The following is a 19,795-nucleotide window of genomic DNA, read 5'->3' as shown; positions in this document are numbered from 1 at the left end:
CAGCGAGGGAACCGCCAGAAGGCCCTCGGCGCTGGACCTCAGTGTCCGGGCAGAACGATTGAGGTGGAGACACTCCAGGTATACTGGACTGAGGCCGTTTAGGGCTTTAAAGGTCAGCACCAACACTTTGAATTGTGCTTGGAAACGTACTGGGAGCCAGTGTAGGTTTTTCAAGACCGGTGTTATATGGTCTTGGTGGCCGCTCCCAGTCACCAGTCTAGCTGCCGCATTCTGGATTAGTTGTAGTTTCCGGGTCACCTTCAAAGGTAGCCCCACATAGAGCGCGTTGCAGTAGTCCAAGCGGGAGATAACCAGGGCATGCACCACTCTGGCAAGACAGTCCGCGGGCAGGTAGGGTCTCAGCCTGCGTACCAGATGGAGCTGATAAACAGCTGCCCTGGACACAGAATTGACCTGTGCCTCCATGGACAGCTGCGAGTCCAGAATGACTCCCAGGTTGCGCACCTGGTCCTTCAGGGGCACAGTTACCCCATTCAGGACCAGGGAGTCCTCCACACCAGCCCGCCCCCTGTTCCCCCAAAACAGAACTTCTGTCTTGTGAGGATTCAACCTCAATCTGTTAGCCGCCATCCATCCTCCAACTGCCTCCAGACGGCACTGGTTCAGGCACTGGTTCAGGTGATAGGGATGGGAGAGTGGTCTTGCCATCTCTATGTGAAGGGTATTCCGTTAAAGGAATCCAGGGACTCCAGGGTCAACCCCTGAGAGGGGCTTGTGCCTGTGCCTGAGTCTAGGGGGACATCTGGGTGGTGAACATAGTCTATTCCTGGCTTTTCACCAGAGCCTATGCAACCAGTCACATTCTGTAATCAATAATGTTGTGGCCTAAATTCTGCCAAAAACCAAAACTAAAATTTGAGTCAAGTGTGAATTTATTTAGGGGGGAGGTCTCTGGGTCTGAACACACAATCAATGATTCCTCAGTTCTCAATGCGAAACTAGGTGTGAAGGTAGAGATACACAAATGGAAACTACAGTTTCCAGGTTTCTTTGTCTGCATACCAATTCCACATATATTCATTTATAAGTTCCTTCTATCCTGCCTGCAGATTATTAAAATGCACACAGCAATTATTATTTGCGCATTCTATTTCAGTGTATTCGTTTCTAGCCTTATTTTATCCTAAAACATGCTTTTTAAAAACAACAACACATTTTTGCATGTTTTTTTTCTTTGATTAAAAAAAGGCAACGTTTTATTCGTTTTAACAAAAACAGTACGGCATGTAACAGGCAATTTGGATATGTTTTTGAGCTGAGAATTGCAAATTGGTATAAGGGTGAGGAAAAGCCTCTTGAGGGCAGTGTTGGACCAGGCAGAAGAGTCTCATTCCTTCAGGATGAGCTCAGTCCAAGTTGAAAAACGAACTGATATATTTATAATTCAAAAAGGCTTGAGTAGCTATTCAGCACTGGTTTCTCTTGGCAGCTTCTACGCGGTGTTAATGTCATGCAGAATATGGGGAAAACCATGAAACAAATTAGCAGTTTATGAGCTCCATTTCAGTCACCAGACCCTTATATATAGTAGGAGGGTGGGCTGGGGTTTTTCTCAGAAGGGTAGTGGGAGATGGGTGATTGACTCAATGGATATGGTAAACCTGTTGATGACTGTTAACGACTGCAATTAGTCCTACAGGAAAAAGCAAGGGATAGTATGCAGATGAGCAAAAATAGCTTTAGCATGTGTAATGAGACAAGAATCCAATATCTCTATTCAGACCAGGTCTCTCCATAGTTTTCAGTTTAGTAGTAAAGGTACCCCTGACTGTTAGGTCCAGTTGCGGATGACTCTGGGATTGCGGCGCTCATCTCGCTCTACAGGCCGAGGGAGCCGGCGTTTGTCCGCAGACAGCTTCCGGGTCATGTGGCCAGCATGACTAAGCTGCTTCTGGCGAAGCAGAGCAGTGCACGGAGACGCCGTTTACTTTCCCACCGGAGTGGTACCTATTTATCTACTTGCATTTGATGTGCTTTTGAACTGCTAGGTGGGCAGGAGCAGGGACCGAGCAACAGGAGCTCACCCCGTCGCAGGGATTCGAACCGCTGACCTTCTGATCGGCAAGCCCCAGGCTCTGTGGTTTAAACCACAGGGCAACCCGCGTCCCTTCTTTCAGTTTAGTAATAAGTTGTAATTCAGCAACTTCTCTTTCAAGTCTATTTCTGAAATTCTTTTGTAATAAAACAGCTGCCCCCGCATTCGCTGAAGGTCAGGATAGAATCTGTGTGCAGTCTTCCTTGCACAACTGAAAATCCCTTGTACACTGTCACTTTATAATAAGGTAAGCATAGACGCGGGTGGCGCTGTGGTCTAAACCACAGAGCCTTGGGCTTGCCAATCAGAAGGTCAGTGGTTCGAATCCGCGCAATGGGGTGAGCTCCCGTTGTTCGGTCCCAGCTCCTGCCAGCCTAGCAGTTCGAAAGCACGTCAAAGTGCAAGTAGATAAATAGGTACCACTCCGGCGGGAAGGTAAAAGGCGTTTCCATGCACTGCTCTGGTTCGCCAGAAGCGGCTTAGTCATGCTGGCCACATGACCCGGAAGCTGTACGCTGGCTCCCTCAGCCAATAAAGCGAGACAAGTGCCGCAACCCCAGAGTCGGCCACGACTGGACCTAATGGTCAGGGGTCCCTTTACCTTTACCTTTTTAAGCATAGTTGTATACAAGTAGGTTCTATTCCTTTCCTGCAATGAACACAGGAAAGGCGGCAGTGAGTAGAATCCTGCTCCCCCCCCCCCCCCATTGAAAGAACAGCAGAAAAGGGCTACTATTGCCACTAAATCAGGAACTGTGGTGTTGAATTGTGACATAGCTACTGATTGCTCTCCTGCTGGGATCTTCTTCTCCCTCTAGTGGTTAGTCTGCAAAGTCTCTGAAATTAAGAGTTTCCCCTGTAACACTGCTTTTTAAAAACACATAGGCTCTGTTGCCTTTCTAGATGGACCTGAGAACCAGGCTTTTAAGAGGAACAATTTAGGGATCCCCAAATGTTTGCTGAACTTGCCTTCAGAGGCTCCAAAGCTGGCCTTGAAACACAAAGCCACTGTGTCGGATGTGTCTATGCTTGTTGGAACAGAAGGGCAGAGAGATGATTTTTGGAGTGAGAGGGCTTAGTTTTTCCCAGAGAGCTTGCACTGGGATTGACAGGTGTTGACAAATGCCTGATGTATCACCGCATGCTGAAAAGCATAGACCTTCCCTGGACCTGAAATTGTCTACGTTGTCATTCCCATCTACTGCAACCATTCTATCAGGCTAGAGGAGAGGGACTCGGGTGGAACTGTGATCTAAATCACTGAGCCTCTTGGGCTTGCTGATCGGAAAGTTGGCAGTTTGAATCCTCGTCATGGGGTGAGCTCCCATTGCTCTGTCCCAGCTCCTGTCAACCTAGCAGTTCGAAAGCATGCCAGGGCAAGTAGATAAATAGGTACCGCTGTGACGGGAAGGTAAATGGCATTTCCGTGTGCTCTGGTTTCCGTCACGGTGTTCTGTTGTGCCAGAAGCAGTTTAGTCATGTTGGTCACATGACTAAGAAATTTGTCTGTGGACAAACACCGTCTCTCTTGGCCTGAAAGCGGAGATGAGCTCTGCACCCCATAGTTGAATTCGAGTGGTGTATAAAAGAGAGCCCTGGACATAAACCTACTTGCCTTCTTGGGGCCCTGCAATGTACACTCTTTAAACTTTGTAGTTAATTATGCTGCTAAGTATTGTCTGAAAATAACTAGTTTTTTTCCAGATTGGTTCAACAGATCTTTAATTATTTCACTGCATTGCATTGGCAGATTCTAACTAGCCATGTATCAGATTTAGGCATAACTGCTAAACCACAGAGTGAAACAAGATGGGCGAGTCAGATTGATGCTTTGAAACCACTGAGATATCATCTTGTTGTTATATATGATGCTTTTAGAGAGATCTTCGATGAAATAAGCCTAAAATATTTATCTGGAAATATTTCCTGAATTGAAGCTAAGGCCCTCGATGATGCAATTTGTTAGTTCAAGTTTGTTGCATGGTACAACATCGTTTCTGAAATCACTATTACAAGCAAGCTACTACAAAATAAGGAAGCCGATGCAAATTCAGCTAAAGGCAATTAATTGCAAGTGACCAAGAATTACCTTGTGGGTTGTAGGTGTGGTGAGGGTTTTCAACAACTTGGATACATGCTACTGAGATTGCAAAGGAGCTAGAAAGACTACCAAACTTTGAGAAAAAGGTGAAAGAAACAGCAGTTTGCATATAAAGCCCAAGAAGAAGCACCGCCAGATCCAAAGCAGAAATAGGTTTCTACAATGCTGTCTTAGACATGGCTATATAATCTGTTGAAGAGAGATTCCAACAGCTACAACAACATATTTCCCTATTTGGCTTCCTGTATGATCTACACAGTGTCAACAACAACAAAAATTGACTAAAAGTATAATTTGGAAAAATCCTTGATGCACAAGGGAAACAAATATAGTGATGCTGAAGATCTTTGCTGTGAACTTATAGCAATAGTTTTAAGATTTTCAAGGTCTATGCTGCCACAAGGAGTACTTCTCTTCATACTACAACAAAAACTCAAGGATAATGGGCCTAATGTTTCTGTTGCTCCCTCTTCCACTTCCAGCATCAGTGGCTTGCAGTGAACAGTTTCTCAAAGCTCAAAAACTTACATACGGTCCACTAACTGAACATGCCCAAGCAACAGCACTTGAACTGAAGGAATTGCAAAGGAAAAGGCACACAAAGTGAGATTTTGATGTGCCAGAAATTAAAACTTTTAAGAAACTTAAATTTTAACATCACCATTCACAAGGCTATTCAAAATGATTGGTGCACTAAAACATTTTGTTTTGTATTTGAGAAAGCTAATCAAACATTACTAATTGCATTACTTATTCTTGCAATTTAAAATAAATGCAGCGGTCTCAAGTTTTGTGCTTTTCATTTCCCCCCACAAGACATCTGTTTTTGAAAATTGAAATTAGCAAATGTTGGTGTGTTTTTGTGTGTGTGTGTGTGTGTGTGCAGGTAGCTAGCTTTTTCCAGGGCACAAAATAGCCTGGCAATGAAGACATGTAGAATGTTTACATGAGTGCTAACCTGGTTTTTAGCTTATTAGAATAATAGAATTGTGGAGTTTGAAGGACCACGAGGGTTATCTCATCCAAACCCCTGCAAATGCAGGAATCTTTTTGTCCAGCGTGGGGCTTGAACCCACAATCCTGAGATTAAGAGTCTCATGCTTTACTGACAATTATTGATCTTTTTATTAAAAAGGCTTTAAATTGTTGTTTTTAACTTTTCCTAAATTACTGATTTTATTTTATCCTTTTTATATTCAACACATTTATTATGGCATAATATATTAATAAGAGGGATGCGGGTGGCGCTGTGGGTAAAAGCCTCAGTGCCTAGGACTTGCCGATTGAAAGGTCGGCGGTTCGAATCCCCGTGGCGGGGTGCGCTCCCATCGCTCGGTCCCAGCGCCTGCCAACCTAGCAGTTCGAAAGCACCTCCGGGCGCAAGTAGATAAATAGGGACCGCTTACTAGCGGGAAGGTAAACGGCGTTCCGTGTGCTGCGCTGGCTCGCCAGATGCAGCTTGTCACGCTGGCCACGTGACCCGGAAGTGTCTGCGGACAGCGCTGGCTCCCCGCCTCTAGAGTGAGATGAGCGCACAACCCTAAAGTCTGTCAAGACTGGCCCGTACGGGCAGGGGTACCTTTACCTTTAATATATTAATAATAATTAATAATATGATAGATGGCTAGCATATATTTATTATGGCATAATATATCATCAGATGTAAGGTCCTCCTTAGCCCTTAGCTGGACTATCACACATCTCCACTTGATGCACAGTTTTGCCACTTGACAGGGAGAGATCTACCCTGGGGCAGTTAAGTTATCAGTCATAGGACCTGAAAATGTGGCCTGGAACACATCACCAAATCCTCTGCACCGCACACAAATCCTGGTGCCAGTGGTGTGCGTTTGTGTGTTCATTCTTCAGCAAATCAACACAGACCCTCCTCCTACTAAAATGAAAAACATTAGGAGAGAAAGATTAAATTCCAGAGGCTTCTAATCTTCTTTTTAAGTGCTGCTTTCTGCTTTGTCTGGTGACAGTGCTATGAAGAGTCTTGCATGTTTTGATTTCCGAAGGAGGTATGCAAGTTCCCTGTCTCTTTCTTCCTACTCTGTGGCTCACGCCTTCCTTCTGGGAAGAGTGAAGAACCCGGTGAAGTGTGCATTGATTTAAAAAACAAGAGACTGAAACACACGCTTTTGATCCCAACTAATCAATGAAAATTTTGACTTGGCTGGATTGTATTTCCAGTTCCAGGCCAGAAGGTACATGGAGAGCTGGTGGTGGGGGCAGGGGGGGTAGGTCGCTTTCAAAGCCTCCACCTGCAGCTTCCGAAGGGTTGGTCAGGACTTTGAAATTTCATTGACGTTGCTAAGCAAATTTGTAATGGGGTGGGCTGTAGTGGTGGCCAGAAGAAGCATGAAAATGTTGCACACGCATAGCTGGAATTCTTGCAAGTCTGTGGACAAAGCCATGGATGAGCTTGGTATAAGTTGAGAGGATATGCAGAACTTGCAGACTTCACAATATAGAATAAGAGAATAAGGAGAACGTACGTTTAAAGATTGGACAATGCTTATTGAATATATGGGAAATAATTGTGCACAGCTGAAAATGCTGGCAGCGTTAAAATAAATTATTATTATTTTTTTAAAATGATATTTATTAAACTTTCCAATAAAAACATACAAATACAAAACAACTACAATAAAAAACAAACACAAACAAACAAAAAAACAACAACAGGTATAATTTTAAAACTTATTTTCATAACCTAATTTCCCCGACTTCCTCATACCTCACCGTCTTGTATTCTAGTTTTATTATCCCATCAGCAACTCCATTCCCTTATTTCCCCAAATTTTTTATAAATTCCATTCCTTTTCTTACTCTAATGTCTCTGAAAACCACAATATTTTTAAATCCATGTCGATCTAACATTCTTTAATCTTACAATATTTGTTAAGATAGTCCTTAAATTTCTTCCAATCTTCTTCCACTGTCTCTTTCTCCTGGTCTCGGATTCTGCCCGTCATCTCTGCCAATCCCATGTAGTCTGCCATCTTCATCTGCCATTCTTCCAGTGTGGGTAGATCTGATGTCTTCCAATACTTTGCAATAAGGATCCTTGCTGCTGTTGTTGCATATAAAAACAAAGTTCTATCTTTCTTTAATACCACATGGCTGACCATACCCAGGAGAAAGGCCTCTGGTTTCTTCAGGAAAGTGTATTTAAACATCTTTTTCATTTCATTATATATCATTTCCCAGAAAGCCTTTATCCTTGGGCACGTCCACCAGAGGTGAAAAAATGAACCTTCATTTTCCTTACACTTCCAACATTTGTTATCTGGCAAGTGGTAAATTTTTGCAAGCTTGACTGGGGTCATGTACCACCTATAGATCATTTTCATAATATTTTCTCTCAGGGCATTACACGCCGTAAATTTCATTCCGGTGGTAGCGTTAAAATAAATTAAACAGTGTAAACAAGTTTTGATGGATGCAATAATGGACTACTGAATGGTACAGTTTTTGTAAAATATGCAGAGATTTAAGGTATGTAAAATGAACCATGGAAAGAGAAGAAGGGAAGTTCTTGACAGCTTAAGGATGTAAAATGAGTATTTGAAATAGTGAAAAAACAGAAAATTTAATAAAAATTATCTATCCAGCTGTCTGTCTATCTATCTGTCTATCTATCTATCTATCTATCTATCTATCTATCATCTATCTATATAGATATAGTATATCTGAAGGAGTGTCTCCACCCCCATTGTTCTGCCCGGACACTGAGGTCCAGCTCCGAGGGCCTTCTGGCGGTTCCCTCACTGCAAGAAGCCAAGTTACAGGGAACCAGGCAGAGGACCTTCTCGGTAGTGGCACCCGCCCTGTGGAACGCCCCCCATCAGATGTCAAAGAGAACAACAACTACCAGACTTTTAGAAGACATCTGAAGGCAGCTCTGTTTAGGGAAGCTTTTAATGTTTGATGTATTACAGTATTTTAATATTTTTTTTGGAAGCTGCCCAGAGTGGCTGGGGAAGCCCAGCCAGATGGGCGGGGTATAAATAAATAAATAAATAATAATTTATTTCTATCATCTATAAAACACATGGATGCACTTTGTAGAACAGGCCATTTTCCAGCAACCTGGCAGGGAGAGAAAAAGCTCAGAGGCAGGGGAAGGAATAATAAGAAATCGAGAAAGGTTGTATGTTTTTGTTGAGGGTGTGTGCAAGCAGCCTTTAAAAAAGAAGGTTGCACTTGATAGACAGGCCTTTTCTGAGGATTCACTAGGAATGTTTCTGGAAGGGGCACCTTCAGAGGCAGGCCAAGAAAAGCGGGTTGGGGGAGAAGCAAGAAAGAGCGGCGGCAGCAGCAGCCTTGCAAAGTGTCTGAGGATTCAAGGCTCACCATGGAAACAGCAGCGGCAGCAAACAGGCCCGGGTAGCTGGCGCTTCAGCCAAGTGGGCAGCGGCAGGAGGCGCTTTGCGCTCTCTCTCTCTCTCTCTCTCTCTCTCTCTCTCTCTCCAAGGCCGGAGATGGAGAAGGGGGAAGGGGGTCGCCAAGCGGCGGCCGCCGCCACCGCCGCGAGCAAGTTGGGCTCTCAAGCGCAGCATCCCAGACCGACTCAGCCCATCGCGCCGATGGAGAACATCAAAGAGATGCAGGTGAGAATCTTCGCGCTGGTCCTTCCTTGCTCTCCGGGATGCTTTTGCTGCGCGAAGAATACCCTTCCAGGGGGACCCTGGAGACGCATGGGCGGGGAAGCTGCTTTTGCGCCCGGATCTCCTAGCCGAGTTTGTTCCGGGGTCTTTAACAAAGCATGCAAAAAGAGGGGATTTCTGGGGATACAGCTCCCTCCTCCTGGGTGGCAATCTGAACCTGTGGACGTGTAGGGTAGGGATTTCTTCTTGTTATTAGAACTGGGGAAGAGGTTTTTTTTTTTTTTAATTTTTATTTTTGCAGCTGCTTGACATTCCAGGGCGTCAGAAGCTGCACCCGCAGAAACTCCTTCTTCCCATACCGCTTCGGAGTTGGTGCTGTTTTGCTGCGCGAGAACAAACTTTGCCTCGCTACGAAATGTACTCACAAGGAAGGAGGTGGGGGGCTGGAGGGAGGGAACTTGGAAAACAACATGCAAAGAAAGAAACGGGCATTTGAGAAGGCGGTTGAAGAATATTGACTGCCTTCCGGCAATGTCAGCTGGGGAAGAGTCCCATACGCTGTATGCACACAATCTGCCCAGAAACGTGTAAGGAGAGGCTCTTACCTGTTCTGAGCGCAAGAGCACCTTGAAATTTGATCACTCTATTTCCCTGAGGGTGTTTACCTCTGCTGTGTGTCATATCTTTCCCAACTGCTTGTAGGAACTTTGGGGAGTTTAGAGTTTAGTGTATTCATTTCTGTATCTAACCTTTCTTCTAGCTTAAAGGTAAAGGGAGCCCTGACCATTAGGTCCAGTCGTGGCTGACTCTGGGGTTGCGGCACTCATCTCGCTTTATTGGCCAAGGTACAGCTTCCAGGTCATGTGGCCAGCATGACTAAGCCGCCTCTGGCAAACCAGAGCAGCGCACGGAAATGCCGTTTACCTTCCCGCTGGAGCGGTACCTATTTATCTACTTGCACTGGTGTGCTTTTGAACTGCTAGGTTGGCAGGAGCAGGGACCGAGCAACGGGAGCCCACCCAGTCACGGGGATTCGAACCACCGACCTTCTGATCGGAAAGCCCAAGGCTCAGTGGTTTAACCCACAGCGCCACCCACGTCCTAGTTTCTAGTTTAGGGTTTCCCAAACTTATGTCTCCAGCTGTTTTTGGACATCGCCCCTGACCCCTGGTCATGCTAGCTAGGGATTATGAGAGTTATAGTCCCAAAAAGGAGCTGGCGACCCAAGTTTGGGAAACCCTGTTAGCTCAAGACAGCGGCCCTGACTCTCTCCCTCCACCCCACTTCTTATTTTTATTTTTAAGCATCACAATAATCTTTTGAGTTAGGTCAAGCTGAGAATGAGTGAGTGACTAGATCAAGGGCCCTAGATTGCCTCAAGACTGCCAAGTATTTTGTGGAAAGGACTGAAGCCCATGCCAGAAGTTTAGATTTGTGCAGCTAACAGTTATGGAATAAAGTGCTTTGTTGCCCTAGTGCAAGTTAAAACCAGAACCACACACACAACATGGACTTTTTGCAGTTAGGAAAGTAACGGGGAAATGTACTGAAAAGTGTGGAATGAACAAATTATTTGTGGAAAGATGTGTAAACACCCTGCAATTTAAACAGGATGAATGCACATTGTTATATGATTACCCCACAAACAAAATAAATGTACAGTAAAGACCAGATGTAGTCTAACCACTGCATAAGCTTGGTGCAAACAAATCAGGATTAATGCTCAGTAAGTTGGTCATCTGAAGGAACTCCCATTGATTGCTGCTGTGGCTCAGTGGTAAGGCAATTGTTCTGTGGTGTTTGCCTTGTGGGTTTCAAGCCCTAAAGGATCTCTTCTTTGCCAATTGGATAGCTCAGCTGGTCAGAGCATGAAGCTGATAATGTCAAGGTTGCAGGTTCAATTTCCGTATGGACAGCTGCATATTCCTGCATTGCAGGGGGATGGACTAGATGATCGTCAGGGTCCCTTCCAACTCTACAATTCTCTGATTCTGTGACTGATTAGGGTTTGAATCTGGCACTCTCCAACCCTGTTCCAATAATCTGACCACTCTACTGGCTCTAATTTTTAAACAGTGCTTGGTTTTTAAAATGAGAGACACTATCTCTTAAACTTGCTTGCAAAGAATACTTTGGGATTTGAAAGCCCCCTCTCACAAATCCATTTGACAGAGGTTGTCTGTGGTTACTTAAAAGCAGAAGAACCACCAATTTTTTTTTGAAAAAAACCAGATGTCTATAGTTGAGCTGTGTACTATCCCTAGTCTTCTTCTTCTTCTTTGGCTATCACTCATAGCCGAGTAAGATTGTCTTCCATAAACACGGTTTTAACAATGAGTCCGTAAGTGACTGTGGAGGCCAATTCTGGATCAACACATCCTTCCACAGTGGGGCCATTGGTTCCCGGGCGGGAGTTGATCACGGTGTGGATTTGCCAAGCGTGCCTTCCTCGTTTCTCCCTTGCGTTCTGAGTTCGAGTGTCTTCAAACTCCATGACACCTTTGGTAAAGGCTGTTCTCCAACTATCCCTAGTACATCATTCTGGATATTGGGACTGAGCTGGTGGTTTCCAGTCTCCTTTGCCAATTTTCTGACTAGCAACCCTTTTCTGCCAAGGGGACTGCTATATGTTGCCAAATACCTCTGAATATGTGTGCACATTATTTACTTTCGAGAACAGCTTCTTGCTCATTTAAGAGCCCACTTTCTTTGGCCCTGACCCAGCTATTGTAAGGACGATGTAATTTGGATGTGGACTGCTCTGGTTAAAAGGGATCAAGCAGACACAATAGTTACCGTAGATGATGAATCCAGAGCTTCTAATGTTAGAAGATCTGGGCATGCAGATGGTAAACTGTGGCATGCTCTCTCTCCCTCTGTCTCTCCCTCCCCCCCCCTCTCTCACATGCTTATGTGCCAGAGGTGTGAAAAGGGGATGCTGCTATTGTGTGTCAGCTGGAGTGTTGGATTCTTGGTGATGAAACTTGCTGGGTGCAAAGCCAGCTCGTATCCGTTAGCCCAGGGGTAGGCAACCAAAGGCCCGTGGGCTGGATGAGGCCCAATCGCCTTCTCAATCCGGTCCGCGAATAAGTGTGCTTTAACATGAGTAGAATGTGTCCATTTATTTAAAATGCATTTCTGGGTTATTTGTGGGGCCTGCCTGTTGTTTTTACATGAGTAGGATGTGTGCTTTTTTATTTAAAATGCATCTCTGGGTTATTTGTGGGGCATAGGAATTCGTTCATTCCTCCCCCCCCCCAAAAAAAAATATAGTCTGGCCCACCACATGGTCTGAGGGACGGTAGTGTTGGGGTTCAGAACTTACTGGGTTAATTTTTGTTCTGAGTGTGCCTCCCATTCTGACGTGTGGAAAGAGGGAGGAGCCTTAGTTGTTGTTCTCTCTGTGTCTCTGAGAGAGAGAGACGGACGGAAGCCATGAATGCTAGCAGTCCAGGAGATTTTGGGAAATGCTGAGCTGTAAATATTTGCTACAATAAAGAACTGTTGAATTTGGACATACACAGTGCTTGGTGTTTGTCTGGACCTGAAGCAGACTGCAACGGTTTTGATCCGCTGTGTTTTTACTCTGCAAGGCGAAACCAGAGAAGAAAAAGGTCTGCGCAGCTTGGCTGGGAGCGTGCCGGACCACTGGGGCTAATTGTGGCCATAAAGTCATTAGCTGGCCAGTGCAATTAAGATCTTATCAGATCTTCACAGGTTGTGGAGGACCTAATTAGCGCTAATAAAACTGTTGCTAAGAGTCTGCCGGTGAGCTTTGAAGTCTTGAAGTCAGCTTGGCAATAGCTGGAAGACGCTACTGAGGCGGCAGAGGTCTGCGTTCTGTGTTTTGCCTGCTGCAGAGAGGCAAGAGTTGCTGAGGCAGAGAGCTGAGAAAGCAGCTGAGGAATCGGGTGCCGGAGAGCTGACTGGTGAAACGTGAGTACAGCAGCTGGGGCCCCGGGGAAGAGGAGAGAATGGCAGACAGCCAAGTTTTTGAGGACGTTCCGCTTGAGAAGCTCACTTTAAGAAGTTGGGCAACCTGGTCCAGAAGAGTAAGGGGTTGGTTCCTGGTTACTGGGCTTTGGAATGTATGCCAGAGAGAACCACGTCCCCTGAATTCAGGTCCTGAAGGGACAGACATTACAGGCTTTGAGGCTGCGTTGCCTGAGGAAAGCCAGCAGAGAATGCAAAGAGAGCTTGCTATGCTAAAGGCATGCGTACATGCATCACTTTTGCCCAGTTTGGAGGGCGTAAAGTCAGCAAGGGCTGCCTGGGAGGTGCTGAGAAGTTTGTGTGAAACTTCAGCAGGAGGCCAGGGCCCTGGAGGAGTCACGAAGAGCCTAGAAATGGCTGTAGCCCCAGTCCCTGAGGTGCAAGTCGGGGGGGCTGAGAATTCCAAAGGCAAGTTTCAAAAGTTTTCCACTGTGAGTGCTGAAGTGAAACGCAGTTTCAGCGAGGGCAGGGCTGGCACAGAGGGCTCTTCCGGAAGAAGGGGGGCCAGGCCAGCTGAAAGGAGCCCTGGGCAGTATTTTTCCACTGGGGATCGTCGTCATGCAAAGTCAGGAAGGCGGCAGAGAGCTAGACGCTTCAAGGTCGGCCACCTGGACAAAGTGAAGATAAGGCCTAAAGAGTCGCGTGGGAACGCAGAGGCCAGGCCGGTCTCCAAGGCAACGGAGGAGGCTACTTCTACGGAAGCTGCCAAGGCCCTGAGCAAGGGGGAGTTGGTTGCCAAGACAACCAGACAGAACTGCTGCAGAAGCCCAAGAGGGGGCAGCGGGACGTTTGTTGCCAGTATGGCTTTGTTTGAGAACAGCTCTGAGAGACACACTAATTTTCGTTTTGTAATCGACTCAGGAGCTAACTGCCACCTGATCCCAGAGACCCCTGCAGTCGAGATGTGGAATTGCAAGTCAATTCCGGCTGGAAAAACTGTTCAGTTTGCAAATGGGACAAAGAAAAATGTGGCTAAAATTGCAAATGCTTTGTTTTCTGTTTTGCAGGAGCAGATGGAAGTTTGCATTGTGCCAGGAGTGCAACACTGTATTTTATCTGTGCCTTATTTGTTGAAAAAGGGGTTTAAGGTTTGCTTTGAACACGATGTTTGTACAATCTCCAAAGGAGGGAAGCAACTGGTCAGAGTTGCAAAGGGGCAGAATGATCTCTTCATTCTTAAAACGTCTCTGGAGGGTGAGGGGAAGGTTGAGAAAGCACAAGCCCTGCGTGTTACAGTTCCCACTCATGTTTCATGTTCGTGTGTGTGGCATAAGAAGACAGCGCATGCCTGTCTTGAAGAACTACAGGTGCTACCTGAGGTTTCCAAAGGTTGTAGAATTGAGGAATGTGCAAGAGCCCTAGATTCTCAGGCTTGCAGACAGGCAAAGGTAAGAGGGTGCAGTTACCCCAGGGTGGAGAGGGTAACCACAAAACCTTTTGATCTTGTGCACATAGATCTGTTGGGTCCCATGAAGGAACCAAGTTTGGGAGGGGCCAGGTTTCTGCTGACACTGCAGGATGATTTTTCGCAGAACACCTGGACACATGGTCTCAAATCCAAGGAAGATGCAGCACAGCTGATTAGTCGTTGGATTGAGGAGGTGGAACTAATGTTCTCCACCAGAGTCAGGGAAATTGCTAGTGACAGAGGTTCACAGTTTACTGGGTCTGCTTTGCAGAAGTTCTTTCACAAGAAAGGGATAAGTCACACAGTGACTTCTCCTCAACAGAGGGGGGTGGCAGAGCTCAGAAGTGAGGCTCTGGTTAAAGCTGCACAGGTGATGCTGTTAGATTCTGGGTTACCTCCGAAGTTTTGGATGGAGGCAGTTAAATATGTGAGCTTCACCTGGAATAGGTCCTACAATTCAGTGGTAGGAGACACACCGTTTTTCATGCTTCACGGGAGGAAGCCACAGGTTCACTTCCTCCGTGAGTTCGGATCAACGGCCTCGCTGCCAGTGCCTGAAGCTTTGCGAGGGCCAGGTGAACCCAAGTTCCAGAAAATGATCTTCTGTGGGTATGAGCCAACGGCTCGTGCATGGAGGTTTGCGTATCCGTCAGGTGATCAGAGTAAGCTGCTGATCAGTAAACACGCTGAGTTCTGTAAGCAGGAGGAAAGGTCAAAGACCCCTGCCAGACGCGATATTCTTTCAGAATGTCTTTCTGATTCAGAGCAGGAAGGTTCTGATGAGGAGGAAGGAGAGCCAGGGGCTGAGTCTGCTGATGACGATCAGCTCACTGACCAAAGTCAGGAGCAGGATGGGGCATCTCCGCAAGTTGTAAAAAGGGAGCCCAAGAGTGAGCCTAGTTCTCCTGTGAGGGTAATTCCAAAGGTTCGAAGACGCGTTAAGTCAGAGGGGGAATCCCAGGATGCAAAGGACACACCTGCTGACCACAGTGAGTCAGAGGCAGTGCCTGAGTTTGTGCCCAGGAGGTCCAGTCGCACAACGAAGGGAATTCCACCTGAGAGGTATCAGGCCACAGGTGCGTGGGTAAGTTTCGCACAGTGCGAATCTGAGAGTTGTGAGGATGTTCCACAGATGCCTGACAGGAACGCCAGGAGAGGGCGCAAGGCATTGGGGAAGGGATTGATCTCACAGAGGTCTGCAAAGGTACATCCACAGGTCTTGTCAGAATGCTCTGCAAGAGGGGGTGTTGGGGTTCAGAACTTACTGGGTTAATTTTTGTTCTGAGTGTGCCTCCCATTCTGACGTGTGGAAAGAGGGAGGAGCCTTAGTTGTTGTTCTCTCTGTGTCTCTGAGAGAGAGAGACGGACGGAAGCCATGAATGCTAGCAGTCCAGGAGATTTTGGGAAATGCTGAGCTGTAAATATTTGCTACAATAAAGAACTGTTGAATTTGGACATACACAGTGCTTGGTGTTTGTCTGGACCTGAAGCAGACTGCAACGGTTTTGATCCGCTGTGTTTTTACTCTGCAAGGCGAAACCGGAGAAGAAAAAGGTCTGCGCAGCTTGGCTGGGAGCGTGCCGGACCACTGGGGCTAATTGTGGCCATAAAGTCATTAGCTGGCCAGTGCAATTAAGATCTTATCAGATCTTCACAGGTAGACCAGCCCATGGCTGAAAAAGGTTGCTGACCCCTGCGTTAGCCCAAGCTATCGGAGAAAATTATTGCCGAGTTCCCTGGAGGAAGGGCCGGCAGGTTAACAAGTCTGGTTAATAGTTGACAAAGCAAAATGATCTTTGAGCCTCGGGCCTCTCTTGCACTGTTTATGCAAAGATTCAGCCACCTGTAATGTGAAGGAGCATTTTGGCCAAATAAATTTTACACCCACTCAAGTGGCATATGCAACAAAATGTTTGAGCACTTCTGTTTAGCGTTTTAGGCTGCACATACCTGGATAATGTCCCATTACAATCAATAGGGCTTACCTCAGAGGAGACATGTATTTGTTGTTGTTGTTTAGTCGTTTAGTCGTGTCCGACTCTTCGTGACCCCATGGACCAGAGCACGCCAGGCACTCCCGCCTTCCACTGCCTCCCGCAGTTTGGTCAAACTCATGCTGGTAGCTTTGAGAACACTGTCCAGCCATCTCATCCTCTGTTGTCCCCTTCTCCTTGTGCCCTCCATCTTTCCCAACATCAGGGTCTTTTCCAGGGAGTCTTCTCTTCTCATGAGGTGGCCAAAGTATTGGAGCCTCAGCTTCACGATCTGTCCTTCCAGTGAGCACTCAGAGCTGATTTCCTTCAGAATGGATAAGTTTGATCTTCTTGCAGTCCATAGTCTCCTCCAGCACCATAATTCAAAAACATCAATTCTTCGGCGATCAGCCTTCTTTATGGTCCAGCTCTCACTTCCATACATCACTACTGGGAAAACCATAGCTTTCACTATATGGACCTTTGTTGGCAAGGTGATGTCTCTGCTTTTTAAGATGCTGTCTAGGTTTGTCATTGCTTTTCTCCCAAGAAGCAGGCGTCTTTTAATTTCATGGCTGCTGTCACCATCTGCAGTGATCATGGAGCCCAAGAAAGTAAAACCTCTCACTGCCTCCATTTCTTTCCCTTCTATTTGCCAGGAGGTGATGGGACCAGTGGCCATGTATAGGACTGCACTATCAACTAGCGATGTCCCCTCATACAACTTTATGCCCACTTCCCCATCTGATTTTCTACTCCCACCTCATCAATACTCTGTGGGCACTGAGCACATACAGTTCTCTCTGTGTTGTTTTTTTTTTTGGGGGGGGGGGGCTGCTTCCCTCATTAGGGATTTTCCCTTTCCAATTTTAGTTTATTTCCAGCAACACTGAGGTTTCCTTACACCTACTGCTACCTCTTCTGTCACAGGCCTCAGTGCTACAATTGCAATACGATGCAGATGAAACAATAGGGCCATTGAGGGGAAGGAGGAATTTAAACTTAAGTGTACAAATGTTGAGTGTGGAAATATGTTAAGGAAGCCTTGTCTGAGCTGTAAGGAATTAATATGGGTTTTGGTTGGTCAAATACTCCAAGGATAAGGGACTGCTCCACCCTAAGATTTGATCCTCAAACTTGAGCATAGGATGGGCAGTACAGATAGCAAAACCAGAAAAAAATGGGTGACTCAAAAGCAGGTGTCTGTGCTGCAGTGGTAGTGCATTGCATCGACAATACAGGCTAAAAGTGAGGTGGCTTTTTGTGGTTTCTGGGGTCAAAGTGTCAGTTTGCATTTCTTAGTATAGAAAGTATTGATCTGATGTGTAGAGATCTTTCCTGTTCTAATTAATTCAAGAGGGTTCTGGAAGCTTCTCTGTGTGAAAGAAACTTGACGTTGTTTGGGTTATTCCTTCAGAGAAGCTGAATACAGCAGGTTTAAACTGGTTCTCTTATCTCTTTCTGTGAAGGTCATGCTGATTATAAAAGTAGGTCCAGAAGGAGCTTTCTCTTTCTAACTCTTTTCCTTCTGGTGTGGCATTCTATACATAGTATGCTATAGTGTTAAGGTTTAGACTTACTGTAAGTTACTGTAAGTTTAAGTCTGCTGCAACTGGATTTCTTATGGACAGTGCCAATCCTGATTGTATTATATTTGTGACCATTATGCTCATTTGCCTTCAGTAGCGGTAAAGCTCTGCTGGATGAAATATTAATTGCCTCTGGTCTTTTTTGGGGGGAATCATGCTTATTATATATTGGAATCTACTCTGGATAAATATTGAGTAGATTTCCATGACACAAAGTCCTATAATTCCAAAAGGAAGAGAGTAAAATTGCACTTATGGTGGTTTGAAGATTATGGGGGTGCCACATGACTTGGGATGCTGAAGTGTTGGCATCTAGTTGGCTACTGTGAGAAGAGGATGTTGCCGAACTACAACCCCCATCATCTTTGGCCATTGGCCTTGCTTGCAGGGGCTGATGGGAGTTGTAGTTCAGCATATATTTAGTCTTTGCTGTAGTTTGGAATGAGAACCAAGACCTCACTGAGGTGTTTTCTTGGCTCCCATGCAATTGACTATGGGAGCAGGATAGTCATTAGGTGAGATTGGTTATGAACCTACCACCTTCTAAGGGCTCAGAGTGGGTCAGCAATTTGCTAATTATTCTAGCTGAAGGTTTCCTGTCCTTGGTGACTGAAACAAAACAAGATGCTTTGGCAAACCTATTTTAAGTTGCTGCTATAATGTAAGTCACAGGAGCCACATGCCCATCCTGCTGCAGAGAGAGGCTTGGAAGAGAGATCTCTACTTCTCGCATAGCAGACTTAAACACAAGGGTGATTGCAGCAAGCACATTAAAACTTGGTTAGATTCGCATCTGCCCTCATCCACCTTTAAACAAAAGTTTGCCATGAAATACTTAGGCTAGAATAAATCACAGATGCTTTGCTTTTTAAATAAGTGAGGCTTTTTTAAATTTTAACTCAGGGCTTCCAGAAGTTTTATCAAACAATCTCCATCCCTTGGCAGTAAAACAAAGTAGAAGAAGAAAGGTTCCAAACAACTTAAAAAATAAGTGCTTAATTTCCTTACAAAAAGGATTGTGCAATCTTTCGGTTAGCAAAGGTGCAGGCTTTAAAATCTCATTTTGTAGAGATTCATTTCACTTACAGGGAGCCACGGCTGCATGGCTCCTTTGCTTGTTCCAGGAAACACACAGAGAAAGAGACTGAGAAGGGCTGGGGATCAGAGGATGCTGAGAGCCTGCTAAGCCGCACCCACTCTAGTAATTTCAGCTCAGGGCTCATTAACCCTTTCATGCACGCAAGTGTGATTCAGTACCTGTATATAACAACACACTCACCATGGGGAAGACGTTGGTTCAAAGCACTGCATTATCTTGTCTGAGTTGCAAAAGATGCCCAGGGGTCTCTCACAGGGGAGTGATTCCATGGTGGTCAAAAGGTACCTGAACTGGGTCTAAGGAGTTAAAAACAAACGCTTTAAGGAAAATGGGTTTTGAGGAGAGATCTGAAGGACAAAAAAAGGTGCCAGTCAGGCCACTGAGCTGCCTTGCAATGCATTAAGTTAAAGTGGATCCTCAGGTTATGTTACCTTTGGGTAACATAACTTCCGGGTTTCACTGTGCACGCATGTGCAGAAACGCTCTATTGCGCCGTGTGTGTGCGTGCGCAGAAGTGGCATCTCTAGATGTGGAGGGTCCACTGTATTTTCTTTCTTCCCTGAGCAAGTTCTACTGCACTTAACGAGTGAGCCCAGAAATAGTCTCCCAAGAAATCCAACTCTCCCCCCCCCCAGTTTGTTGAGCGCTTCTTCATACAAGACCACCTGCCCTCTTAAATTTAGAGTTGCATCTGGCAATATGGCCATGAAACTCTAGTTGTCGACAGCCTCTAATTAAAAGCCACCCTTGTTAGCTAATGTCGGTCAATTGCTCATAAAAAAAGAAAGCAGAGTGCAAATCAATTTCATTATCAGGTCTGCTGGTGGCAACCTGCATTTTGCACTATCATAAACCAGGGTGCATGTATTATTATCTGTTACTGGCATTCACTTTCATGACACTGAGGTCTGTTGAGCTCTGAAGTACCCCCTGTTTCCCCAGTTAACTGTGATCCCTTTT

The 19,795-nt window shown here is 45.7% G+C and overlaps 1 protein-coding gene across 1 annotated transcript in view; it reads left to right on the top strand.

Moving 5' to 3' along the window:
* The first annotated feature begins 8,544 nt into the window (after positions 1 to 8,544).
* The window catches only part of DNAH5 (dynein axonemal heavy chain 5), a 185,075-nt gene continuing 173,824 nt past the window's right edge, over positions 8,545 to 19,795 (top strand). The window contains exon 1 of the mRNA XM_079985129.1: positions 8,545 to 8,776. Coding sequence (XP_079841255.1) covers positions 8,648 to 8,776 — 129 coding nt within the window. The 5' untranslated portion in view covers positions 8,545 to 8,647. The remainder of the gene's footprint in view (positions 8,777 to 19,795) is intronic.

The sequence above is a fragment of the Podarcis cretensis genome, assembly GCF_951804945.1.
Source record: "Podarcis cretensis genome assembly, chromosome: 7".
In the NCBI taxonomy this organism is placed as follows: domain Eukaryota; kingdom Metazoa; phylum Chordata; class Lepidosauria; order Squamata; family Lacertidae; genus Podarcis; species Podarcis cretensis.
This window is presented reverse-complemented; position numbering and strand designations above follow the sequence as displayed.